The following is a 27,545-nucleotide window of genomic DNA, read 5'->3' on the forward strand; positions in this document are numbered from 1 at the left end:
TAAGCCCCACCTGTCATTCCTGTAAAGGAACATGGTAAAAGTTTGGGGATTCGCAAATTTCCCAAGGACACTTTTGAAATTGTACCTCAAAACTGCCAATTTCCCAAATGTGCACAACATCCAGTACCACGAGCGGCAGCCGTAGGTACGGACAGGGCCCCAGGTTGATACCAAGCCCCAGCAGCAGACCCGCTTTCCTGCCTTCTCCTCCAGCATGTGTTGCAGACCTATCTCTGCTCCTGTCTTTTCTCCTAAGACATTCCTAAACGTTGAAGCAGCCTTTGACTGGAAAGCATTTTCTTTCTGGATCATCCATGAAGAGATCTAAATAAACAGGAAAGTTTGTGAACTGTCAGTGACAAGCTGCTTCGGCGATGGGGTGAGAGGCAAAACATCAAGAACTTGAATTTGGATAACTTCTAAAAATATGTAATTCAAAACCTTTTGGATATGTTTTCTGAAAGCTGGGTTGTTTTTCAGAAATTCTCCTTTGTCTGATCTGGAAATTTCATACCAAGGCAGCTTTCTAACTGTAAAAGGAAGTAAAGACAGATAGGAAAGCAGTTTGCTAACTTTCGTACAGCCAGGCAATCATTTTCATTGATAATCTCTTACTGAACCCAGTTAGAGGCATATAACATTTTTTTCTTCTTTTTAATTCTTCTAGAACAAAGCGGTTTCTCTGGTTTTTTTTAGGAAGCACTAGAAATCCATAATCCTCAGTTCATCTCTCGTTCACAAGAAAGGCTGAAGAGACTTGAACATATGGTCCAGCTGAGGAAAGCCCAGCAGAGCGATGCTCCTGCAAGCAACCAAGGAGCGCTCGTTCGCAAGCTTTCCTCAACATCCATTTCAAGCAAAAAAAAGCAATACACCGTTCCTCACCCGCTCAGCGGTAAGTTGAATCATGACCAGCAACAGGTCTGTAGCTGTCTTTGAAATCTTGCCACATGTATAGTATTTCCGTATTAACTTTGCAAGAAAACATGAGACCCCCTGCTCCTGTTTCACCCCACCAGCGCTCCAGCATGTGTGCTAATGCTCAAAGCAGAAAGTCTCTGAAGCACAGAGATGGGTTAGTGGGGATGAGGTGTTTTCCATGGTCTGTGGCAGCAGAGGGAGACTTCCTTGGGGACTTTTTGTCATTGTCACGTGCAGTTGTGTTCTTCAGCACGATGCAAGTTGCCGCTAGTTGTAGAGGTGATAGCAATAAATGGCATTTCATGCCTCTCTCAGCTCACAGAAAAAACAGTTTGGGGAGAGAAGTGACAGGTAGGGGGACAGGTGGGATTTGAGAGTAGGAGTCCTAATCCAGTCTTCTCAGCAGCTTCAGGTGTGGACTTGCCACTTGACTCATGAAGCCCTCAGCAGTGAGCTAGCTGTGAGAGAACACTTGTCTGCCCAGCAGCTGTATGCAAGGCTGCTAAATCAATGCATCTCCACTCTGTGATTTCCTAATTCAAGTTGATTAGGTTGTTTTATTACCCTAGTGGTAAACAGACTCAATATCCAGTGAGACGGTCTCTCTGAGAAGCTCCCTCGCTGCCCCCTCCCAATAGCACCTCTGTAAATATGATCTAGGTGCAAGATGTTAAACACATTACTTCTGTTTTTCTTTTTTCTTTTTAATTGCCATCTGGCTGTTACTTAAGTCAGTTGACTAAAGAAAAAGATCTATTTGATTGATTGGCATTCCTCTTTACATTTTGGTTTTAAATCTGTGGCTATTTGAAGCCGCATTATTCTACTGAAAAGTAAATCAATTGAAAACATTAAATGACTAGATGGGTCACCTGGGGGAAGCAGAAAAGAAAATCTTTGATGTCCTCAACACTGGGAAACACATATATGGTTTTTTGCTGCCTGGGGAATAAGATTGGGTGCAGGAAAGCTGGGCACGGTCCCCATCTTGGGGCTCTTGGTGTGCTTTGCATTGGAGACTACCAACTTCTATCGCTACATCTGTGCCGTTTGTTGTGGTGTGACAGAGTTTACCTGACATCAGATACCTAATGGGGTTTTACAGCAAGAGCTAAATATGAAAAAAAAAAAAAAAAAGCACAAAACATTAATTATATTTTAAAGAGTCAATAAAATTCATTCACCACTTCAATTATCCAAGTTAATTTACTTGGGTTCAGATCTCAGGGCTGCGCTGCCCTGCAGTGTTGGGGGCTCTGTGCCAGCAGCAGCAAGCCCTCCCAGCAGGCAGTGGCACAGGCCAGGAGTTTGTCTTATAGCTTAGAAGAAGTGGCAAATATCTCCCCCTTTGTTTGGTCATCTTCAAAAGTCTCCCAAACCACCCTGCAAATACTTTACAAAACAAAAAAAATGAAAGGTTAAACCTATTTTCCTTATGTGATAATTAAAGATTAATCTTTATGCTTGTTTAATGAGTAATAAAAGCATAATATTGAAATATATTAATTAATTATTCAAGTAAATTACTATTTCCCTCTTTTAGTGGTTGGTCATTAAAGATAAATTTGTCTAAAGAGAGTCTTTAGTTTCCGTAACTCATCTGCCTTCATGTAGCCACATGTAATTTTCTGTTTGTGAGATCATAATATTTTTATAATGACAGAAGTGTCACTTGCCTTATTTAAACATAACTGTAATTAATATCGGAAATCCTAAATTCCTGATAAAGCACAACCGTGTAGGCTGCAGTTCAGAGGGCTGCGTAGGAGTGTACTGAGCATATTTAATTTGCTCTGAGCCCTGACAATTGGTATTTTAGGACTTCTCCTGGTGGATGCTATTGTGCAGAAGGAGTGGTATCATTAACGAGCCCCAGAGTGGGGCATCTTCGCTTCCTACAGATGCTCCCAAACTTTCCTACTTGCAACCCCTCTTGCAGAAGAGACAAGGGCTTTCCCCTCGTGCTCGCCAAGGGCACTGGCTGCCTGTACCCTTCTGATCGCTCTGCTGGTGAGACCGGGGTCACAGCCTTCTCCTTCCCTTCTGCCAGCCCCCGAAGCTGGGAGGAAGAGAAGTTATCATTTGTTGTCATCCTTATTCTGTATTCTCTGGAAAAGCCACTTTAGCATGTAAAATGTGCTTTTAAAGCAAGGAAGGACTTTGTCTCGTGTTTTAGAAAACAAAAGTAAAATGAAATGAAAATGCAGCTGTAGCCCAGGAGGGGATGCAAGCACAGTTTCATTTACTGAGATGGGAAGAGGACATCAAAATCCCAGTGATCTGAGGATGCCATTTTACATTTTAAGCTGGTGCAAGGGAGGCTGTGAGCACAAGCAGCAGTGTCACCACCTGCCCTGTCGCAGTGCGTGGCCCATCCATGACCCCATATTTCAGTTGGATCTAGCAGGAGCTGCTTTTTACGTTTGTTTGGTTGTTTGTTTTTTTTAAATTAGGATTCCCTCTTTGAGTTTTTATCAGACCAAACAATCGATCCAGCTCATCAAACAGTGTTGTGATCAGATGAGCTGGCATAGGGTGGCCAGGGGGAGGGTGGGAGATGGTGAGGGAGGAGAGCAGCACCCCTCCCTTGGCACCAGCCTCGCATTTTTATGAGTGTAATGAGACCCTACCCTTCCCAAAGAGAGCTCCCAGGCTGCTTGTGTACCACACCCGTGCACAGATGACACCAAAAGCTGCCTGCCAGCCAAAGCTGGCTGAGCAAAGGAAACATGGCAGGGTTCAGCCCTGACTATGTATTTCAAAGCCAGCTTTTCAAGTGGTAGAGAGCCTAGGATTCATGCAGGACGCAAAGTGGCCAGAAAAGGAAAAAATATCCTCAGCTGCGTCCATAGGTCCAAACCCAGAAAGTCCTGAATGCCACCTCCATCTCTGGCTATACCTCGTTGTGAGTTGGTCATGGTCCAGGAGCAGCTGACTGACACCAAAGCCAGGGACAGGGCTGGTGGCTGAGGCTCCCTGTTGTGTTATCACAGCCATTGCTCTCCAGGGTCCGGCCCAGCTGCCTGGGGTGCACTGGGCAGCAGCAGAGGGCACAGACCTGCCCTGTGTCACCATGTACATTCCTGTGGTCACCTGGAAATCTATATCTGTTGTAGTCACTTATAAAGGCCAAACCAGATATTAAACCTCAGCCGTCTTAGAAGTCAAGGGAGCTGGGCAACAAACACATCTGTGCATGCAGGGCAGTTGCTTTGCCACATCCCCATAGCCACTGGTATTTTATTTGGTACTAGTACGCATGGTTCTCCTCCCTGCTAGTCTTAAAAAATCTCTGCAAATGCAGCCCGCCTGCAGGTTTCCTGGTCTCGGGAAGCCGGCTGCTCTTTCACAGCAACACACATTGAAACAACATTTGAAATTAAGAACCCAAGAGAGTAAAATGATGACCTGGAAACTTGCTTAAGTATACAGCATCGTATTGATGGCGCTTCTAGGCTTCAGGGCGTGATCTTGTGGTTGCTTTTTTCAGTCTGATAGTTTCCTCCTTTTGCATTTTTTCTCTTTCCTGATGTCTTTGGGATTTGTAGAGGTAGAGGTCTTTATGGCTCTGAGGTTCATAGGGCTCATTGCCAGCACACCCTCATACATTTTCCAACGGTCTTTTTGGTAAGAGCAGGTTGGCTGATGAGTTTGATTTCCACTAACCCCGACACAGTGACCCCAGGGATGGATTATAAGCCTATTCGTGGCCAGGCAGGGGTAGAGCGTCTCTGTGCAACCCCGAGATGCTTGCAGAGCAGGTCGCTGCAGCATACTTGCCGCAAGCACTGGCAATAACATTAGTTATCCGATTAGTTTTCCACCACCAGAGGACATTCCCTGGCTCAGTTCCCCATGTGCACATCTGTGCCCGCACGGGAAGGTGGCACAGGAGGGGGAGAGGTGGGACTGTCCCCTTGGATGGCAGCCTGCTTTTATGCAGGCGTAAATGGGGCTTAAACTGCAGCCCGAGATCTTTCCCTCTGCACTTGACAGGTTTGCTGCAATTATATCTCTCTGAAACAAGCTTTTTACATGCATTTCACTCTGGACTTGAAGCTTTTATTCCAAGAAAATAATTTTCACCCAGAAAAAAGAGAAATGACCTTCAGAGATTTTTCTCCACCTGAGATTCTATCAGACTAAAGTCTCTTTATCGATAATATGAAATTATTAGCTAGGACGGTTTTCCAGTGTTTTGGCAGTGTTGTTACAACTTTAGTTTCTTGTAGGAAAAAGAAATAATTGGCATGTAACATCATTTCCATATAAATATCAACATCTGTGCACTTTCCATTTACCTTCTTATCCTCAAAAAACCCAAGCTGTTTACCTTTTTTTAATTGTAATTCATGAGCAGGATTTTACAAAATGCTGAAAGTAATCTTAGAAAAATGAAAATGTTTATCCTGCAGAAGATTTTATCGTCACAAGAGCACTTTGAAGGCAGAGAACCTGCAACTCTCACGCTAGCCTTTGTGCTGTGTAATGTGTACTGCTAAATTTCGAGAGTGCTAATTAGTCCAAGATAGACTACTCTGCTGTTGACTATGTCGAACAAATTAGAGATCCCACTGTGACGAACTGAATAGAAACAATGTTCAAATAACTGGATTTAAATCTCGAAGACCGTAATGTAATTACTTCAGTGACAGGACTACCAGCTGTTTATAGGCCTTTAAATCTGCATAATGAACAGCCTTGTGATCTTCATGTACACAAGCACTTTCAGAGGTTTAAAAAAATTTCTCAGGCACATACGGTTTTTTCATACCTTCCATTTTCCTTTCCTTTGAGAGGGCGGTGGTTCATTGGAAATGGCAATATAAGTTGAACGTTACCATTCAACCCCTACCGCGGTGCCTGCTGTGTTTCTCTGGATTTGAACCCAAATCCTGTATCTTTAGTAATATTTTGGAAACAAGTTTATACCTCCTCAGTCATGCTTCTAAACCTTTCCAAAAAGCTTTATTGTAACTGCAAAAGCCTGGAGGGCGAGGATTGCTGTTTGTTTATTTGTGTTTTGAAGGGGTTGGTTTCTTGAGAAGCTCTATGCCGGGGAGGTTTTTATTTGGACTGTAGAGAGAGGAGAAGACAGCAATCAGAGAATTTGCAATAAGTGTGCAGCCGGCAAATCCTGCAGCCGCTAACGTGCATCCTCGTGGTCTTCAGATGCCATTGGTGGCTGATGAGATGTTTGCAGCCACCAGCCCGTCCCTGCTTGCGTGTGACTTCAGTCGTGCCATTTCTCAGGTTCCTTTTCCCTGTTGAAATTCATAGCTAGCAGTAGTGCCACTGATCCTGTCGGCACCGAGTCGCTTGGTTAAGGCTGACAGTTCTGAAGAAAGATTAAGCTGCAGTCCAGTAATTGAATTAGGAAGTGGAATGACCTATTTTTACGATATTATTATTCATTCCATTGATTAGAGCAGTGCCTATGAGTCAGCTAAACACAGCAGCACATTGCAGGTCACTGGCAGTGGGTGACGTGGTCCCTTGGGAGCCTGATGCTGTGACACTTGCTGTGACAACAGCGGAGGAGGTGATGCAGCAAATGGGGTGACCAGCGTGTCCCCTCCGTGCCCTAATCCTTGCGAAGGAGGGAAATAGCCAGCCTCTGTGCAGGGAAGGTGGGAACAAATAGGAAAATCTTCAAATATGAAGAGTTTTCTGTGTGGATGATAACGTTGAAACAATGTGCCTTACAATGGGTGACTCATGAGATTCAGTCAGTTTGCTGGGGGATAATTTCATTGGAGTCTTGAAGCAGCCAAACAGAAAGCTGAATTTTTGATGATGGACTTTTTAATCCAGGAGTAAAGGGTCTGAGTTCACCCATGATTAGAAATTGAAACTAAAGAAGTTGGGATTAAGAAGCTGGTGCAAATTTTGCCAAAGATTAAATTAATCTTTTGATGAATTTACCACGATCTTGCATACCTTCTTCATTAATTGCTATTTTTTTGAAGAAATTTTATGCGTTTCAAGACTACATGCTCTAATCAAACAAGAAGGATTTAGGAAGGCCAGGTGAGATGCCAATTAATTTTGTTTTTCTGGATGAAATCATGAATGTTCAAGTATCATTTGGACAGAGGCAACTGAAATCTCCTGCATCATGCCCAAAATTAATTTAGTATGAAAATGTTTTCATAAACCTGTAAACTTTACAGCTTTTTTAGAGATACTAGTGATGTTTTCCGTTGTTAAGACTGAAATACTAAGGAGGACCATAAGTCTCAATAGCCACAGTGTAGGACAGACCTGGACAGCTGGAAAGCCCATGAACCACCTTCCTGTGGGTCCTCTTGGGTGAAGGACCACTTTTGAGCTTCAGCATTTCTCCCAGATGAGCAGAAAGTCCAGACAGTCTCACCACCAAACTGTTAACTAATGGGTTATTACATTTTTTATAAATAATACCAAAACCTCATCTGTTGAATGCTGAAGTAATTCATTGCATGAAGTCATCGACATACAATGTGCAAAAGTTTGGGCAGCACCCCTGGGTGTAGGCACTAATGTATATTCTCTGGATGAATTCCCAGTCGAGTGCTATGGGCATGCTAAGCTGAATGCCACCTTGACATTTATCTTAGATTCAAGGCTAATTTATTTTTGAGGGGACTGTTGATTTAAAAAAGCAGTGTTTAAAAAAAATCTTTTATATCTTAGGACTTCTCTACGTAAATGGACTTTTGGTGAATTATTTTTGCAGTTCAGTAAAAAAGCAGTTTAATTAGAGAACCACCACTATCAGTGCTTTGCTTTTCAGGGACTGGCGACACATCCTCACACTCCTAACAAACTTTGAGAATTTGCATTCGTGTTAAGACAAAATGTATGTATATTCTGACGGGCAGAGTTTAGGTTCTGATAAATTTTGCCACTCTCTCTTCTTTAAGTGTTTCAGTGATTTAGTGGTAAATAGGAAGTCAGGGGACGGTTCCAACACAATCATTTTATCTGTTCTCTGTCTAAACATTTACTAACTTCCCGAGCAGGAAAGTTACTCATCCTGTCTGAGGTGCAGTTTAGCATTAGTTAAAATATACTACAGTGATGAGCCGCTTACCTTCATTTGCAGCTTGTTGAAGTGGCTCCTTTCTCCCACTACGGAGATGTGAGGCCACTGTTGCACACAGTGTTGGTGTAAATACCAGAAGCTCAGTAGTTTCACAAGGTTTGAATAAAATACCAATGAAGTGTTTTATGCCTATCTGTCTATACTTTTTCTAACTGCGGTGCATCACTGGAAATGCTGAGTGTCTGCTCTGAAATCCCTTCTTTTCTATCCTTCAGAATAGTTTTCTCTGAAAGTAATACAAGGCTATGAAATTTGACAAGGAATTTTGATAAAAAGCAATTTAGAAGACTATGAACCTGGGGAATTGTCCACTTTATGCCCCACTTTGATGTTCGGTTGGTAGGAAAGAATGTTAATTCAGGTCTTCATGATGTGTTTGGCAGGTTATTATAGCTCTGAATGTGTGCTGCTCTTCCACTTTGAAATATGCTTTCTTCTCAGTATTTAATATTAACAAGTATTTAAATGCATGTATGACTTTTTTTTCTCATTTATACCAATTTTTATTTATTTTTCATGTATTTTTTTAATTCTAATCCTAAAATCCGTCAAGGATTAGCTTTATTTCTGCTTGATGCTTGCATGTGACTTTTTTTCTTATAGAGACCTGAGAGTGAGCCAAGAGATACTACATGAATGTTTACCCCTAAGTGTTAACCTTTTCACTCCAAGCTGCTTCACAAAGAGTATTTTTATAACCAAGATTTATTTTTTTCTTGGAGGATTTTCCCCAGAACCTTTTTTTTAATCCTTCCCTTCAAAGCCACCGGCACAGCCACATACATAGTTCCAAGCAGAATCGCGGGCAGTGATGTGTCTGACACCCTTCAAGAGCCTTTCTGTGCCATCAGGAGAGGATTATTCAGGAGGAACAGCCGTACGCTCCAGCACCCACACGGCTCTCGGCCTCTGTGGTGCTTCCCACCGACTCAAACACAGAGGCCAGCCTGTCTTAGCGTCTCATAGCAAAAATACAGATCAGCTTGTCGTGCTGTTTACAAGATAGGTTGCAGGCCTGCAGATCCCTGGCTGGGTTTTTCATCCCTTGCATGTTCTGGTGGCTATGCACATAGGTCTGGAAATGTTAATGTGTCATTAAGAGCTTTTATTTAGGAAAAAAAGGAGGAGATCCCTAAAACAGTTAGTTTTGTTCCAGAAATCCTACATCTGAGAATTCCTGGAATAAAAGTTCATAAATTTGAGTGTATGTTGTTCACGGTGCAAAGGAAACCATATAAAACTCGGGCTCGGTGCTTGCCAGTCATGTTGTCTGATCGTATTGCATCTTGTGGGAGGTCCGCCTTGACTTACTGTGGGAGGGCTTGGTGCAGGTAGTGAAGGTTTCTGCTGGGGTGTTATTTCCTCAGATGCTCTTCTATGCCCAAGGACTGGGGAACACGCAAGGAACTGGTTGTGACCTCAGGGATCTTGTACTGAGGACCCATATTACCCCACAGCCAAAAAAGACGCGTGAATTTGCTGTGCAGTATGAAGTTACTCCTATTTCTGTTTTAGCGCTGCACAGAACCCGTAGTGAGGGCTTTATGCGATTTCAGACTGATCCTGTGCCATTCTCCGGGTTAGAGGACATGCCTTGTGGGAAGGGATGCATCCTGCAGTCCTGAGCTGTCAGAATGAGGTGTGCAACCTCGAGCAGCAAGGGACTGTGCTGAGGCTGCTCTAAGTGTGCTGGGATCCACACTGGTCCCAGAAAATCAACAACCCTGGACCCTAATCCTTTGCCAGGACCTTTTGGGTCACAGGCAATCTGCTCCTTTAAGTTTCAGGGTTATTTGAACAGCAGTAGAATCCAAGTGTTTATACCTTTTAAGTTAATGAACATTTAAATGAACATAAAAACACTAATAAATAAAAGGCAAATTATATTTTCCTAGCAAATTGAGCATGTTGCTTGTGTGTACTGAAGATTTAATAAGCACGATTAAGTGTAGACAACTGCTGAGTGGAGAAAAGTTAGTCCTCAGGCAGAGGAGGCTTCGCAGCCTCCCCTCCTTTCTCAGTTTGTGTTTTGAAAACTGTACCAGTTCAGAAGAGGAACTGCTGCAAATCTCCCTTTTATTTTTACATCAAGATACAACAGGGATCTTAAAGGACATGTAACGTTTTCCTGAGAAACACAGTAATCTGAGTATGACTTTGCCTCTAGGTGCAGCCCCGTAAGCTGCTGGGGGCTGTTTGGTTGCTGAGACATCTCCCATCAATATCCCTGACACATTTGGTGTCTTAAACAGCGGGGAAGCAAACCTGGTGGGAAAGGGGTCTTTTTTTGGGCAGTGGCTGCTGGGTCTGCTCAGGGCCAGCATCTGTACTGGACAGTTCTGGAACAAATTATTCTCTGTATTTACTTCTCTGCCTCGATTATTGTATTTTGTCTCTTCAGTGAGATGGCAGAAAGAGGCTGACGTGGTGCCTGCTGTGATATATATTATGTCTTCTAAACTTCCTTGGAAAATGGAAGTACTAAAAAATTTGCACATGTTTATCTTATACATGTGTTCTGCAAAGATACTGGCAAATACCTTTGACGTTCAGATTACTGTGACTACACAGGGCATTGTACCCCTGTCCTCAGTGCCCCGGGGAAACCGCCTGGACAGGCATAGGCAAGGCTCTGGTTGTCCTTGTGTTCAGAGACCAGAACGTAAAACCATTTCTGTTGTACACCTGAACTGAGAAGCTCAAGTTACAACAACCCAGGTCGCCTGCGTGCATCAGGGCACAGCTCGTGCACCGCAGGGATGTTCCTTCCCCTCCTCTGGATGCGTCCCACCGTACGGAGCGGGGACCCTGCCCCGTCCCCACTTTTTCTTTCGTCATCTTGCTGTAAATCTAAATAACGTAGCTGAGCAGGCAGCAGTCCTCTCCTTCCTCCTCTCCCTGATAAACGTGGTTAGATACAGCCTCTTTCCACAAGAATAAGTTCTGATTGCGTATTTACTGGCTTCCCACCTTGTACGAACACCATCCCTTCCCATTCAGAAACCATTTTTGCAAGGAAGGCATTAAAATCACCTATTCCTGAGACTCACTGACTGCTAAGATCGGTAATTATTTTCCTGTATCCAGGGAAATGCTGATTGGAATTATCGCAGATATCTTTATATTTGATCAGGAAAGAGTAATATAATTTTCCTCCTCCTAACGCTTGGCATAATTATTCACAGCCCTGCAAAACAGGTGTAAATTGAATCAGAAATGCTCGTACCAGGCCAGGTTCCCAACGCACATCAGCTGAGGATGCGGCCAGCCTGCATGAGCACGTGGGAAAACAGATGACTTGATATAGCAGAAATCATCGCTGGTTCTTGATCTGAATAAAGGGCGTACACAGCTGCATGTGACAATGACAAAAGTCATAGGCATTTCAAATAAAGGAAGTCTGCGATGAAGGTGGTTGCTATGGGTCTCATCCATCCTTCCCTGTTTGTAGGGCAGCTTCGGGAACCAATTCTGCTCCAGGTGAAGTTGTTAAATGCCTTTCCATTGACCTGTGGAGATTTGCATCTGGCCTTAAGCCATCAAAAATTTGATCAGAAATATCATATCATGACTACATGGAACATGACATTTAAAATTTCAGTAAATGCAGATTCCTTCAATATTAACTTTCTCTTCCCTCTGCTAGATAACCTCTTCAAACCAAAGGAAAGATTCATTCCAGAGAAGGAGATGCATATGAGATCTAAAAGGTACAAATCGCTTCGGTTTAGAGTTCACTGTGAATCACTGCCATCTCACACCTAAAGGAGCATATTTCCACGTCATCTTCACATGCTGGAGGGCTGTCCTGTCACGCTGCTTGCCATGCTTTTGTGCAATGCTCATGTTTTTCTTCCCCCGTATCGGTTTGATACATTTGGGTCAGCCCTGCCTTTTCAGTGTACTTTTTCTGGCAGTTTCAGATGGCATGGGGTACCCATGGTGTGAAAACTAAGTCCCTGAGAGGTACCTCATGCTGGACCTTCAAAAATGTAAGCAATACAGTCACTTTGGGTTTTTTTTTTTTCATCCTGATTATAGCATGTAGTGTGGGAATTACAGCAAGCTGTTAGAAATGTGGTGTCTGACCTTTAACTGCATTGCATTTCGCGCCATCGTTTTCAGCAAGGAAAGCCGCAAATGGCTACCATGCAGAATTCACCCCCTTTATAAGAGTGCTTGAGATGTGTCCCATTTCTCCAAAATACAATCTCCTGGCTGAGTGCAAGCCAAAACAGGCTGCTTCGAGAACTCAGGATTGCAAAATAGTAGGAGGAAAAATCAGAACTACCAGGCATTGTATGCATGCAAAGAACAGGACTGCTGCGAAGGAAGGTCCGACTTTCTTTTCAAGCCCCTGGGAATTTTATCATTGATTTCAATGGAAAAAGACCAGACCAGAAGTCACCTTTTTGAGGGCAACTCACATTATTTTTAAAGCGGACAGATTACGTTCTCCTTGGTAAAAAGAGTTCCTAATGACAGTGAAAATATGTTAACAGTCTACAGTCTAATCATGGGTTTCTTATACTTTAGAAAAATACTTGAAAATAATTGCTTGGTATTAATTTTGTGACATAAATATAAAAAAAGTGTACAGGCCAGATTCTGGTTTGAATTATGTTGCTATAAATTGAAACCAGCTCCACTGAGCTCATTAGAAGCTACTCCAGAATTACGCTGCTGCATTGAGATAGCCTGATCTCCTCTCTTTCTTTACTTTTTAGTCCAAAGTTAGAAGGGTTTTTCAACAAGCCAGATTTTATATAAAAACATTATTCTTAATAATTTATAATTCCCATGCCTTAAATCTAATTCAAGTACTTAGAGATGCCCATCAATGACAAGTATTGCATTGAAGGCAAACACTTCCTATAGGAAAAGCAAATTATTCGTAGTCCGAAGGATGACATGTGAAGTTAACTTTCTAAATTCATTCCAGGATTTATGACAATTTACCTGAAGTAAAAAAGAAACAAGAAGAAAAACAGAAACGGATCATCATCCAGAGTAACAGACTGCGTGTTGAGATCTTTAAAAAGGTAAGGATTTACTATGACTGTCAAATATAGTTTTGTAACCCTTCTTTACCTGTGAAAGGAGCCCGTAGAGGCAGCACCTGCCTGGAGAGCTTGTGCTAACCATGTGCAAACCCTGAGAGCAAAGGATGTTGTTTAAATCTTGTCTTTGGGTTTAGGTGCTTCTTTACACTTGAATTAACAGCTGAACCTTGTGTTGGAATAAGCACTCGAGATTTTTCTTTTTTTTTTTTTTTTAATGAGTAAGTACTTGTGGTAGAAAGCTGCATTAGCGCAGTTAATCCAGGTGCAGATCTGAGGCATTCCCAGGTAATCCTGCTCCACGTTTTTCCTTGTTTAAGTGGCTATTCCTCCATGTACTTACACCCTTCCTGTCCAAGATGGAAAAGCTTTCAGTGCCTTTTTTTTTTTTTTTCTGAGCAATGTAGCCAGCATATTTGAAGTCTGAGAATGCTAGTACCATCTCACCTACAGCATCACTGAAGTTTTCTACAGTTATAGGCACCTCATGTATTTTAACGGTATCTTAAGGCTGCATTTTTTTTTTTCCCTAGCAATTACTGGACCAGCTCCTTCAAAGAAACACAGAATGACAAAGGATTCTCTTGCCCATCATCCTAATTGGATCTTGAATGCCTTTGACTGCTAGATAAGCCATAAAATTTACTGTTATCTCAATTACCTGGAGGTATTTTTCTTATCTTTGGCTCTTTATATGGAGAAAGATCATTTCTATTTCAATTGAAATTTTAAGGCAACTTTCAAGTAATCAAAAACAGTCTAAAAGGGAACACAGCTATTTCAGAGCATCACCTTTTGGTCAGTTTACCCAGAGGAAATAATTTTAAGAATTTTTAATGCAAATACTGAATTACAGTGGTATTATTTATCTTAATCTTTTTAAAAGTATACGTCTCTGTAGCGATTGAACTGGGTTGAGAAGACCTGGAAAACTTATTTCTCCGAAGTATTCTATTAATTGATTTCCTGTGAGTTAAATCCTTGAAGTAAAGAAAAATGAATATCATTATTTGTTATGTTTAGAAACTAGCTGAAATAGCATTACCACATAATCATAGCAGCAGCAGTTTCACATTAATTCTTAACATACCAAAAGGGACCAATATTTTAGCTCTCTGAAGAACTCTATTCCTGTTTATATAGTGAATCTACATAGCAAGCATACCTGTTAAAGAGCAATATTTAAAAATTTGATTATAACACTGGTTTTTGTGTTTTTCACTGTTAATATATATTTTACTCCACTTCTGTGAACATTAAGTATTTATAGAAATGGCATATTAAGAAGTGGTGCCAAGAAGTATGTTTGCATCAAAACTGCAGAACTAAAACCATCTGTAATGTGTCCTCCAAAAATATTTAAATCTTTATTTGTACATTTTGGAAGTAAAACCAACCAGCTTACAAACCAATGGAGTTTATTTATGGAATAAAATATAAATATAATATTGATCCAACTGCTATGTTTTTATTTGGTACTGTTAAATATAACACAATTATTGAAACTGCTTGAGAAGTCATGCCTTTGTATGCCACAAATCCTATGGTAAAAAATACTGCCCATAAAAATCATTGCAAGTGTTAACCTCTGTTGCATGAACACTCAATTGAGTGTGTTTGAATGAGGCTGGAATTTGGCCTTTGATATCTATGCTTTATTTTTCTAATCTAGCCTGAGATGTAAGGTCAGGTTTTTTGGAAGAGGGAAGTTTGTGAGCTGGGTTTTGGCCACTGAGATAGCCTCCAGCTGTGTGACCTGTGCTGGACACAAGGAACCTGCTTACATCTTGTGCTCTGACTGTCTCTGTTAGATTACATTGCCTCTTTGTGTTTCAGCTTCCCAGTTTGTAAAGTAGGATTAATGATGTTAGTTTTCCCTCACGGAGAAGATAGAGATTTATTGAACAAATATATTGCATTCCAGATAGGTATTTTTAAAAACTCATCAATTAGTCCAATACATTTCAAGAGGGCACGTAAGGTAAGGTAATGCTGGCTGTGAGGAAGAAACTACCAGGGTTCTTCCCCAAAAAAAGTCTTTTTAACCAAGCAAGTAATGCTGTGCTGGGAACTGAAGTTAGGGCTGGACCACACATAGCTCCAAGTAGAACTTGTAAAAGGGACTGCAAGAAGGAGCATCCTCCAAGGTTCGCAGCTCAGCTGTGTGGTAGATCTGCTCTCCTGTGGGTTCATTGATCCCTCTCGCTGCTCTCCAGGAAAAACATGTGGCCTCCCTCAAACAAGAGGGCCTTTCTCTCTCTGGTGGACTTCTGGGTCTCCACCACAGAGTGATAAATTATAGCCGTAAACACACCCACACACGTGGTATCCTAGACTGAATCTGAAGGATTCTCTTTCAAGCTTGCTTCCAGTTATAGCTCACTACAACAACTAGAGACATTTCCTATAGAAGTCAGTGCCAAAGTCCCCTTTGATTTCAGTAGGAACCTAGCATTTTTCCCCCTTGGTTCCTTAGTCTCTAGTTTCTTGACTTCAGAGAAATGCAGCTTTGGTTCATCAAGTCTGTACCCTTCGGGAGAATTCTTTCCTGCACACGTCCATAGAGAAATACTATGTACATTTAAGCCTGCTTTACTGTATACATTTAAGCTTGCTTGTAGGGTTACCCTAGAGCCACAGCAAGACATTTTGGTATGGAGGCAAGCCATTTTGTATTTGATATCCGTGAAGATCTGGATGGATTGCAGAGGAGCACACAGCACGATACGCACAGCCTGGGTCAGGGATGTCCCCTGGTGTGGGACTGACACGCAGTGCCACCAGGAGAAGAGAGCCCCAAAACTTTTCCCACTTCTCTGGCAGGGCAGAAGAGCCAGAGCCTTCCTTGTTGGGAGTGAAAGAGTATTTTACATTGAAATCAGACATTTGCCCTGCAGGATGCCCAGGAGCTAAAGGGAGATGGCTTAATCTAACTGCTATAATATATCCCTCCTCCATGCCCATATAATTTTATATGCACATATAAACACATGTAAATATATATGCATGTTTGACATGCTTCTTTCTGTCTGGCTGGGAATATCAAACAGAGGAGCCGATGCTCCTTAGAAATCACGGCACCCAGGTCCTCGTGAGGAAATGAACCACGTGAGCAACTGGGATGAACGGCACAGGGTCGATGTGACACGGCTCAGCCTGGTTTCTGCCCCTTGGCACCCCCGTTGGCATGCTGACCAGGGCAGGACACTTCTCAACTGACCTGGTTTCCTCTCATTTCTGCTGACCATCCTTGGAGACAGGGTACCGCACCGGCCTGCTGCATCCTCACCTCCCCTGGTTCATGAGTAACTCCACCTTCTCACAGACTTAAAGCTGGCACACTGCTCACAAAATCATTTGGCTTGGTAGAAGGGTTATTTCCAAATGTTTTTATTTTCTCTAAATGTAATTTTCAAAATCTGCAGGACAAATATGTGGCAATTTGAGGTGGAAATTCTCTTGTATAAATAAGCTTGGGAGTATACCTAGTGAGCAAAATGCATAATGCAAATCACTGTCTGGGAATGTTTTATATGATATGAAACCTTTGCTTCAGAAAACTAAAAATGATCTCTGTTGCAAACCTAATTTCTCTTTCTGGGCCTCAGAAAAGAAGGTATCTGGTAATGTATCCAGCAAACAATTCTGACATTCATGTCAGTCTACAATCCAGTCATTGTAATAGAAAATAGACTTGCACAGGAAAATGTTACTTCAGAAAAACATGAGCCTCACAGGCTTAGCACTATACAAGCAGGCATCAACTTAATGAAGTTTATAGTTAGGAAAAAAATTGGTGTAATTTCACTTTGGACTTGCAGGTGTTTCAAAGAGTACATTTGCCATTGGATAGTGCTCGACACAGAAAACTTCTCAGCCTAAGTTGGAGATCACCCATACTTGTCAAATACTGGAATTTTCCTTCTTGTTGGATGCTGTTTGAGTTCGGGTTCTGCAGCTGTTGGCCCGTGGCCTGTGTCTTCAGGAGGGACACGTTTTCCTGCTGGTACAACTATACAAGGATTAACATCTCTGGTAATAGGCATTGCCGTTTGTTCCCCACCTCCCTCGTTGGGTCATCTCTTTCCACGCTGCTGATTTGTACGTGCCTGCAGAACAGTATTTAATAATGGATGTTGGTTGGGGTGAGATGTTGAGATGGGTTTGGGGCGTTAAGGCACAGAGCCTACATAGGCTTGCTGACACATTGACTTGCGTTCTCCTTCTGAAACAGAAAGCCTCTCAGTAGGGCTGAAGTTTTGCGTAATTCAAAATGGAGCCCACATGGGGAACGCACAGTGTTTTAGGTGTGCAGGACGTGGTGTTTGTTTGCTTGCTGGCATCATTAATTTCATCTGACAGAAATACCTCATTAAGGGTTGAAAGGCATCGCAGTGTAAAGCACTGGGGGTTACAGTATTCTGGGGATTTATTTTAAACCCAAATATTTTCCTGTGTATGTGTATGCAAGTCATTAGTTACTTCTCCAAGTTTACTCAGCTGGTCAGATAGATGAGGAGACTGTCTGGGTAAGACTTTTTAGGAGTTTTGTTGTTGAGGATCTGGGATTGGTCGTGTTAGTGTAATGTTTTCTGTGAGAGAGCTGATTTACAAGGAAAACAACCCAGAAAAGCAGGGATAAAGTTTCTGGCAGCTCTCTCCAGAGGAAACCATTCCCCGATACATCCACCGCAGCAACAGCTCTGTGGCTAAAAATACCCCAGCTTGCCTCATTCGTAGAGATGTTTGCCCCTTTGACTTCAAGGACAAAAATGCCTGTGTGCTTTGATGGGTGGGTAATTATCTTTCCAGGGGCATTGACTGGCCACTTGTTCACTGACGGAGTAGATCAGTACACAGGGTTGTCCCACAGGGTCATATTTCATCAAGCACCATGACTTAAGCCTGTGTAGTTCATTACTCAGTATGCTTCTTGCTGAGCTGGGTTACGGCCGGCTGGATGCCTGTGAGATGCCCTCACTGTGCTCCCCCGCTGTCGTGGCCACAGGTCAGCATCAGGCAATGGGGGGGCTGAGAAGTCTCACCCCCAGCTGAGACCATTCCCAGTCTGCAGAGTTCTGAATAAACGGTGGTTGGAAAGCAGTGGCATAAATTAAAATGCAAGGACACCTGAGCATAAAAGTGGATTAGGATAAGATACTGAAAATCTTTCAAATATACTATAGGTAGAGAAGCTCGATGTATGTATGAAAATATTTATTAAGCTTTGATTTTAAATATGCACCTACTGATATCACAATCACAAAAACCCTTGCCCAAAATCCTTATTCAGAGAGAGGAGCCTGTGTCGCTCGTTGAGTGGTGCTAGTCTGCCTGTTGATAATGGCGTGCCAGTGTCTCCGGCGCTGGAAGCAAAACTTGTCTCCCAGATGAACTATTTGGATTTTCTCTCTTGCAATTTCTGTTTGGCTACAGCAAAACTGTTGAAAGAAGCGTGTCATATGAAAACACATTTCTATATTGAAAATAAAAAGTATCCTCTTTTTTAAGTCAAGCATCTTACTTTTCCTCGTTCTCCTTGGCTCTGTACCAAAGCTGTAGGAGGCAGAATTACTTAATATCGATTTTAGATGACCCACGGAATAAGATAATGAGGTGTATCATCTCCCTACCAGCTGCACTGATTAAAAAAAAAAAAAGAAAAAAAGAAATGGCACAAATGTGCTCATGGTACACACAATTATATAAAATTAGTAAATAGGAAAAGTGCAATGAACTGCTTGAGGTTCATGTTGCATAGATAGGAATATGAAAAAGAGCCCCTAATTGCAGAGATGTTTTTTTTTTTTCCCCAAATTGGTCACAGTGATGTATTTTTAGACTTCATGTTTTAAATACTTTTATTTTCTACAGTATCTTACAATGACTAGACTTTAGTTAATATATAATTATAGGAAGACCCTTATGCAAACACCTGTTACGTGTAGGCTGCTCGTGGTTCTAGAGTTACTGCAGGTCTGCAACTGGCTTGAGAAATTGCCAGTAGAAAATGGCAAAGACTCTTTTGAAACCATTTGGGCTTCATCTTCTTCATCTGTTAATACACCACTTAATGTGCTCTTGCAGCTCTTGAAGTTATGCCTGAAGAATGGGGAGACTTCGATTTTTTTTTTCATGTTTCTGTGCTTTTTTTGTAACTTTTTGTTCCCTAAAGTAAATGAGGACTTTGTGTCCCCTTCTGGGGTGACGTGGGGAAAGTTAATAAAGATCGTGACCAAAAGGTGGCCATGGGAATGGTGTCCAGTCTGAACTTGGACTAATCAGATTGCCTGATAATGGTGTCTGAAAGAAAGGTCCCTCGGCAATCATTTTAATAAATTGTAATATATAATTGTGGACAGGGAGTTTAATAAAAAAAAAAAAAAACATATTCAGGACAGAAGTCTGGTTTTGTAACTGGGTTGTCCTCTGAAATTGTGTCACTGCAGAAGGAGGCAGGGAGATAGGCGAGAGATGGACACGTGCCATGATTTGGGGAAGAAATAATGAGGAAAGGGCAATGCTCTTCTCCACGGATAAATAACGGGCTGGATGCATGGTGCAGCCGCCTGAGGGCTGCCCGGCCAGGGCGGCGGGATGCATCGCCCTCAATGACAATAACGCAGCGTATTTTGAATGACAGCGGTGTGGTCTTCAACAGCATCGCAGTGATGTCAGGGAAAGGGAATTACCGCTGTATTCTACGCTGCCGATTTATAGAGAAAGAAACCAGTGCTCAAACACTATATCCACGTTAGTTCTTCGTGACTAATGTTGTTACAATGAATACCAGAGGAATTAGTAATGAATACCCACTTACTGTAAAGTGTCGCCAAATATATACTTAACTTGTAATGCTACTGGGAGCACATATATAATTTTTGTGTTTGTTATTATGTAAAAATATAACTTTGAGGGCTCATTGGTCTAAATTTAATTATGTAATGGTATAAGTTAAGCTGCATGAAAGATATATAATTATGGGCTGACTGTTCTATCTAATACTATTAGCTGATGTTACAAAACCAACATTTTACTTCTATTTGTTTTAGTTTTGGGAGGTTTCACTTGCTGTGTTTGTGACCCAAAGCAAATGAAAGTTTTGCAACAGAATCTAACAATCAGAAAATGCCCATAATAAAAGAAGCTCTGTTTCACTCTTCCTTTCATAAATAATATGAGATTAAGACCTAATCGATGTCTTTCTCCTATGATGTATACCACAGTACTTTTTAATGATTTCTCTCAAATTTCCCATTAGGAATATTTATTTTTCTTTAAAAAACCCCAAAATATGCTGTCTTCCTAATTTACTGTCCCACCATTTATGATGATGGATGTTGCATTGTTTTGTGGTTTGCAGAGGGCTAGACAGGAATGTTAAAAATATATTACTTCATAATTTTTGGTCTGAGTTGAATACTGTCCTCTTGTGAGACATGTAAAAACTTGTGGGTTTTTTTCTTTCTTTTGTTTTCAGGGAGACAGTGAAATTTGTAGCAACAGATCAAAGTGCTTATTCTCAATGTCTGGTCTGAAGTAAAAAAAAAAACATATTTAATGGGTTATTTGTCGTATTTAAAGAGATTTTAGCACAGGAAACCTTCCTGCCATGCTCTCAGAAATGTTCTGTCTGATATAAGGATCCTGCTGGAGAATCATAACTTCTCAGAATGAGTATTGAAATTAGTAGGAAAGCTTAAAATGATGTTTCTTCTACCACAGAAAAATAAGGATCTATTCAGGTGATCTGAAAAATAAGGAGCTATTCAGGTCCTCAGGGAGAGGATAAAGGATGTCCAGAACATAGGCCCAAATTACTCTGGTTTGGACATTTTCAGGACTTTTCTGTAACAGGCTGTTGGGCAGAAAAAGCTTGGTTCTTCTTCTGACGTGGCAGAATTTCCTCCTCACTACAGTAAATAGGGGTTGATCAACAGCAGCACACCAAATGGGAAGAGAGCGCAACCTTTTATTTTTCAATTTTTGCAGAGTATTAATTCCTGTCTGGTAGCATTAACCGAGCTGGTGTGCCACGGGTCCTCGCTGTGCACTGCAAGGGAGAGCGGGGGTCAGCGGTTACTGCAACAGGTTTGAGTAAGAAAATGGCAGCACCAGGATGAAAAGTGGAGTTTTAGGGCCGTGCAGGCATGCTGAAGAAGGTTGTTTATTTATTTAGTTAGTTATTATTTATTTATTATTGATGAAGATAAGTATTTGGTCATGTGTTATTACAACAGAAGAAAGTTTAACTAGCGTGGCTTTTTCCTTTTCCTGGAGAAAGGCTGGAAAAGGAAAACCTCAATGGCTAATTGGGTGCGGGGTGAAGCTGGGAGCTGAGCCCTCCATCCCCCGGGATGTTGAGGCTGTTGGGACAGGGTGCTGGGGCCCACAGGGGTGCCCCTAGGCGGGGAGGGTACCCCAAGGCAGGGAGGGTGCCCCAAGGGAGGCTCAGCTGCGGGGCGATGGCGGTGCTCGTCCAGACCTCTGTGTTTGCAAGACCGAGGGCTTATGCTACAGGAAAAAAATGTAACTAGGGACTGTGTGGGGTTTGGGGTTTTGTGTTTTAACTGCTGAAGAATTTAGGGGGTTGCTGTTGTTGTTGTTAAGGTCCTGTATCCTCAGAGCGGTGGGTTTCTTTGTTTGCTCTTGCTTGAGCTCCTCTTGGCTTTTTCACCCTTGGCCCTGTTACAGCAGCCTGCAACAGTCTCTGTGTAGTTTCCCTATAAAGTAGTATATAGAGCTTAATCAGCATTAAAGCAGAGCTTACTCCCCTGCTTTGTTAGAGGAAAGGAGCTGTTTTCCAACATGATGTTGCAGTGGAGGGGTAGGACAAACTGGGGGAGAGGAATGTGATGAGCAGGTACCACTCACCAAGGGCAGCCCTGCTACCCTTCTTCCAGATAGAAATGATGCTAGCAGGCAGTGTTCTCCAAACACAGCTTAATGGAATCTCCCTCAGATTATGTTTTATGCCTGAGACAGACTAAAAATATCGCATCTCATTTATTAAATGTATAAATAACTTCAGGATGGCTGTGTCAATTTTACTTATATTTGAATATAATGTTATAACGCTTTGTCATTCAAACAAGGTAGGGGTTGGTTTAGTTTCTTCTCTATCAAAAAAAAGGTATCTAGAAACATTTCACTCTTGGGCTTCTGCAATCCATGATAAAATTAATTCAGTGTTATATCCTGTTGATCGGCTGTAGCGGTTCAAGGTTCTGTACAAGTACAAAGGACGATGTTACTTCAAATAGCTCACAGGTAGGTCTCAGAAACAGTCTCCACGCAATAAAAACCCAGCTTCATAAGCGTGTCCCTTGCATGTGTGCAACAAGGGAGAAACTGAGTAAATCCTTGGTTCTCGAAGTCAGGAGAAATCTATCCCTGTAATTAAACTGAGCTATGTTGAAACTCATGGGGCACCAGCTGGGCACCGGGAGTCCATCGACTCGGACAACCAGGCAGACCACGGCCTCGTGGCTGGCAGAGGGGAGACGCGAAGTCTGGCTGCAGCAAGGCACTGGCCCATTTGCCCTCTGCTTACTGCTCCCAGCTCCACCGGCAAGTTCAAAGCTTCGGGGCAGAAATGTCAGATGAATTCGACGTTATGGTACCTTTAGGACAGGAAAAGAAAAAGGTCATAACCAAAGTAGGGAGCTGCAAGGGGAGTGGATGGGAAGGTAGGAATATGTTTATTGATAACAGAAAGGTAAGATTGCTGACCTTGCATTGCATTTCATGGGCTTAACGACTTGGTTCAAGCTCACTGTGCTGCTCAGGACAGCATGCTGGCTCAGCAAGGCATGCTGGAGTGCACGCACGCTAACGATACGGAGGATGGAAACTTACCCTCGTAGACTGGGAAACCTATAGAACGCAACTTCTCTCGAGTGTGTGCAATAAACAATATTTACAGCCAGTATTTTATTTCAGTGTGCAGAGCTGATGGATGCTATTCTCAAGAGCATGCTATTTTATGTCTGAATGTTGTGACAGAGGTCTATAGCAAAGCTCTGTGGCTAAAGGTCACGCTGGATTATGCTATATCTATGCCTGTTAATTATAGAGGACTGTAATCTGCCACTGCAGTCGCAATTCAGCAGGATCTTGATTTTGCAGAGAGTTAATGAAGTGAGGGAGGACTGGAGACACAAAGTCTCAGCAGCTGGCTAGGGGACACACAGATTTCAAAGGGAAAAGCTTTTTTGTTTTGTTTTGTTTACTCTAAGAAGCAAAAACTTCAGCCTGGAGGCCCCAAAACTGTAGATCCCTGTAGCTAAGCCCAGACAAGTTTTTGTGCATTTTGGCACATATGGGAATAAAAGGACTTGGATTTCTGGATAATACTCGATGCTGTGATTACAGTGAGGTTTCCTGGATATCCAAAAGGAGATCACGGCTGATCTGGGAAGATGTGAGAGCAGTGTTACAGAGGTGCTTTCTCCCCACCAGAACCTCTTCTATCAAAATTCTTCAATTATCTGAGGTGGTTTATCCTCTCTTCATTTAACTCAGGCTGTAATGCAGAGATGCAATTCCTGCTCTAGCAGAGAAGAGTAACAGACATAGCTTTCCTTTTCCTTTTCCTTTTCCTTTTCCTTTTCCTTTTCCTTTTCCTTTTCCTTTTCCTTTTCCTTTTCCTTTTCCTTTTCCTCTTTTCCTTTTCCTTTTCCTTTTCCTTTTCCTTTTCTCTTTTTCCCTTTTCCCTTTTCCTTCCCCTTTTCCTTGTACTCCATACCCTATAGCATACCATAATCCATCTGCCATATAGTTCGTTACAGTGCCTTCCATCTAATGTCATGAAAGCATACAGAGTAACTCCTCTTCCTAACCATGGGGAAACTAATGGAAGTTGATGTTTCCCCCAGTGCATCCTCCTTCTTTCCAGTGTCTGTACTAACCCATATGTTATGCCTGCTTCCAGGTAAGTTATTCCACACTGGTCTCTTCCATATTGCTCTCTTCTGAATTGACCTTTTCAGTGCCACGTGAACTAAAGCTCCTGCATGAATTAGTAATTTGATAACCAGAGTCCAAGCCAACCGCCTGTATTGTCATACAGTCAAATATTAACTGTTAAAAAAATCGCGAGTGCGATGTCAAATGATTTTCGTATGTAAATGCAAACTGGAAGTTAAGCTACTTCAGCTTGACCTGTTAAAGTGACACAGTGACACAAGCCAGAGCCAGGTGTGAGAGCTGGAGCGAAAAGGAGGCGTAGCTGTAGCCCTGCTTCGTGAATGACAAGAGGGAAGGATTAACGCAGGGGACATTCCTGAGCACCCTGGCAGCATTACCAATTCTCACACTACCCTGCCGAAAGAGGCGTGTGAAATGGTTCCAAACCACGTCGAGGGGAAGCGGGGGCGATGCAGCTGAAAGACATGCCTGAAGAGGGTCCTGATAGGACCGCAGAGATCCTTGTCACTTCATTCCTCGGTCTTTCCTCTAGCCACAGGTGACCCACAGCCGCGGGGTGAGATATTTCATCCACACATTTCAAAGTCCAGAGACGCTACAGCACTGGGGGATCTGGGCTCGTCGGTTTGTAGCTAGTGGCTGCCTCGCTTCTCCTGCAGAGCGGAGGCTGAGGCTTAAAGCTGAGTGCAAACCGAGCTACCAGCACATGCCACCCTCTGCCTATAGTAATAGAGAAGAAATAGGAAGGTGTTAGGTTGCTCTTTCCCAAGGAGATAAAGAGCAAAAAGACTACTTAGCTGTTCATACGCTGTTTCTATTGCAGGATAGCCCTAAACTACCATAGAGCAGAGTGCACACTTTGGAAAGAAAAGCAACTTGTGGTTGAAGTAAAGAAAAACTAAATACATACAGTAAGGAAGATAAGGAGGACAAAACTGGAGGGGAGGGGGAAGCCTAACGAAGCAGTAGCAAAAGATAGAAAGGCAAAGAAGACCCCAGAAGCAGTGAGGCACCTCCACACACCACCCCCTGCCCCCATCCCTCTTCCCCTGACAGTGCCAAAGAACAAAGCTGGGAAGGATGGATGGAGAGCCATCGCCCGCGGGAGTAACCTGGAGAATCGGGATTGTGGCCCCCTTTGAAGCAGCCACACAACCTGGATGCAATTTTCATTTCCTGCAGGGAAGCTCAGCCTTGTTCTTCTGAAGTGGATAAACCAAGCCTCGTAAAACTAATTGTGGGAGGTTGTTTGACACGAGAAATTAAAAGTCAAGGTTTGGCCTCTCTTATGCACGTGATGGTGAAGCAGGGGCACTTCAGATTAACTTCCCTTTTCCCTGAGTTGTTGGGTTTTTTTTTTCCAAAAGAGTTTTGAAACTGCTGTGAAACAGTACTGTTGTTCTCCAGAGCCAGAGGTAACTGTAATTCAGTAGCATTCTTATGTGGATGTCATTAATAAAATATTTGGGGCTCTATCGTGACAAACTATCTATTTATCAACTTCAAGCCCATAAAATTAGTGCGGTAAAATGCAAGTGTTCCTTTCTGGTTAAGCCTGGGGGGAGGAGGGGGAACTCTGATAATATCTAGTTCATTCATGCTAGTGAATGACCAAGATACAATCGGCTCCACATTCTCCATTAGCGAATATTGTTACTCAAAATAAAAATACTACTGTTTAAGTGAAAAGCCATGTGGGATTACCAAAACTCTATTTAGAAGTCTTTAGTTCCTTTGACTGATTTTTTTACTGGCAAAAATACCTTCAAAGAATAAAAATGCTTACATGGCATGGTTATGGTGGCCTTCCACGAATGAATCGTCTGTTTTAATTTTAACATTCTTAATCAATGTGCTGTGTGGAGCACGTATGTCCTTAATGAGAGAGTCGATAGAGCTCGTTAGTTTATATTTTAAGGGATGAAATGTTGCTGACTATAGCTGTTAAAATGTAATTGATAATGGATGAGTAGGGAAAAATTAGCATTTGTGTATTCAAAGCTACACATAGGATAATTCCTGACTGCTCGCAAGGAAAGGGGTTTCCTGGGAAGGGGCATGACGTGAGCATATGTGTGCTGCTGAGGTGAGACTTGAGGGGTAAATGTAGACAGAGTTCAAAATTCAGAGCAACTGGAGGTGAGTCCATGGGTCTAGTTTTGGGTGGAGAGCTAAGGGGAGAAAATGCACTTTTTAACCATGAAGAAAAGCAGCTAAGAGGCCTTTCTGCATATGCTTGATGATCCCAGCTCTTTTCCAGGTTTATTTGTGCTGAGATGACCTGACATTACCACTGTTAGCCTGGGGATGTGAGTGTCCCCCGGGCAGTTCAGAGATGCTCTCAAGGGCACGAAGCAGGCGTGGTGCAGGGCTCCAGCTTGGGAACCGTAGCATTTTGCACCCATTGAGTTCCTGCTGGCTCATGTAACCTCTGAGCTGGGGAAAGGCACAGTCCGGATAGCTACCAGCCTCTGCTCCAGAACAGACCCAAATCCGTGGTTCCACAATCAGGTTTTGGAATCAGAAGTGGGACTGCATGGCCGCTGTGCCTTCTGATGTACAGACACATATTAGGTCAGTTTTGCCAACTGTTTCATGCACAAGGAACATGGGGACAATCTGCAGAATTAAGTATCAATATCCAAAGAGTGACCTTTGGGAAGAATCTTAATAAATTAAAACTGCACAATAAAATTCTGTGAGGATTTACAGGATTAGGATCTTTCTTTCTACTGCTCTGCAGCATTCTGCGCAACATGTGGGCATTATATGTATTTTGGTGGTACGTTAAGGAGTAGATAATCTGTATTTGGTTATTCTCCCAGACAGTCAGTAATAATAATTTGAACGAGGAAGATTTTGAAAAATGCATCTGGCAACTCTGTGGGTGTGTTGGGTTTTTTTCTTTAAAAAAAAAAAAAAAAGTCGGAGGCACCAGAAACAACTCTGAAATAATTATGAAACCAATAAATAATCCCCGAGCTCTAACGTATGCAGATGACTTTCCAGAGGAAGCAGCCAGGGCTGTGTGTGCAGCAGAAATGGGGAAACCTTGGCAGCGGGGGGTGGGGGCGGGGAGGGAGCCGCTGCGGGGGCAGGGGGGACCCCAGAGCCCCCCCCCCCGACCCGCGCGGTGCTCGGCGCTGCCTGCGCGGCGGCGGGCGCTAGGACCCCGCGGAGGGGCGGCTCATTTGTTCCATGGTAAAGCAGCGCGGTGCAAGCCAGCGCGGCCGGGCTGCTCCCTTATTGCAACGGTCAACAGGATTCTCCTTGCCAAAAAAAAAAAAAATAAAAAAAAATAAAGCCCCAAACGTCTTTAAAAAAAAAAAGAAAACAACTTTTTTTTTTTTTTTTTTTTCCCCCCCCTAAGAAAGCAGAGCCCAACTCATCAGCAGCTCATGCAGGAGCAGGAGGGGTTTTGGAGTTAACTGCATGCAGGAAATCTCTCACATCCTGAGTCCCAGCTCGCTCCTCTCTGTAACTGTATATTATGGTGCTGCTCTCCAGCCCCAGCTGATGAAAGTTTGTCTCCCTCAGTCTGGGCTAAG

General features: G+C 42.6%; 1 protein-coding gene across 1 annotated transcript in view; it reads left to right on the forward strand.

Annotated features, from left to right (window-relative positions):
* LOC309588811 ((E2-independent) E3 ubiquitin-conjugating enzyme FATS) overlaps positions 1 to 13,640 on the forward strand; it is a gene marked incomplete at both ends in the record, with an annotated part of 69,260 nt that extends 55,620 nt beyond the window's left edge. The window contains 4 exons of the mRNA XM_082308494.1: positions 697 to 895; positions 11,655 to 11,718; positions 12,951 to 13,050; positions 13,602 to 13,640. Of these exons, the coding sequence (XP_082164620.1) occupies positions 697 to 895; positions 11,655 to 11,718; positions 12,951 to 13,050; positions 13,602 to 13,640 (402 nt within the window). The remainder of the gene's footprint in view (positions 1 to 696; positions 896 to 11,654; positions 11,719 to 12,950; positions 13,051 to 13,601) is intronic.
* Positions 13,641 to 27,545: the final 13,905 nt, after the last annotated feature.

This window comes from Platalea leucorodia (genome assembly GCF_965183815.1).
Source record: "Platalea leucorodia genome assembly, chromosome: 4".
Lineage (NCBI taxonomy): Eukaryota > Metazoa > Chordata > Aves > Pelecaniformes > Threskiornithidae > Platalea > Platalea leucorodia.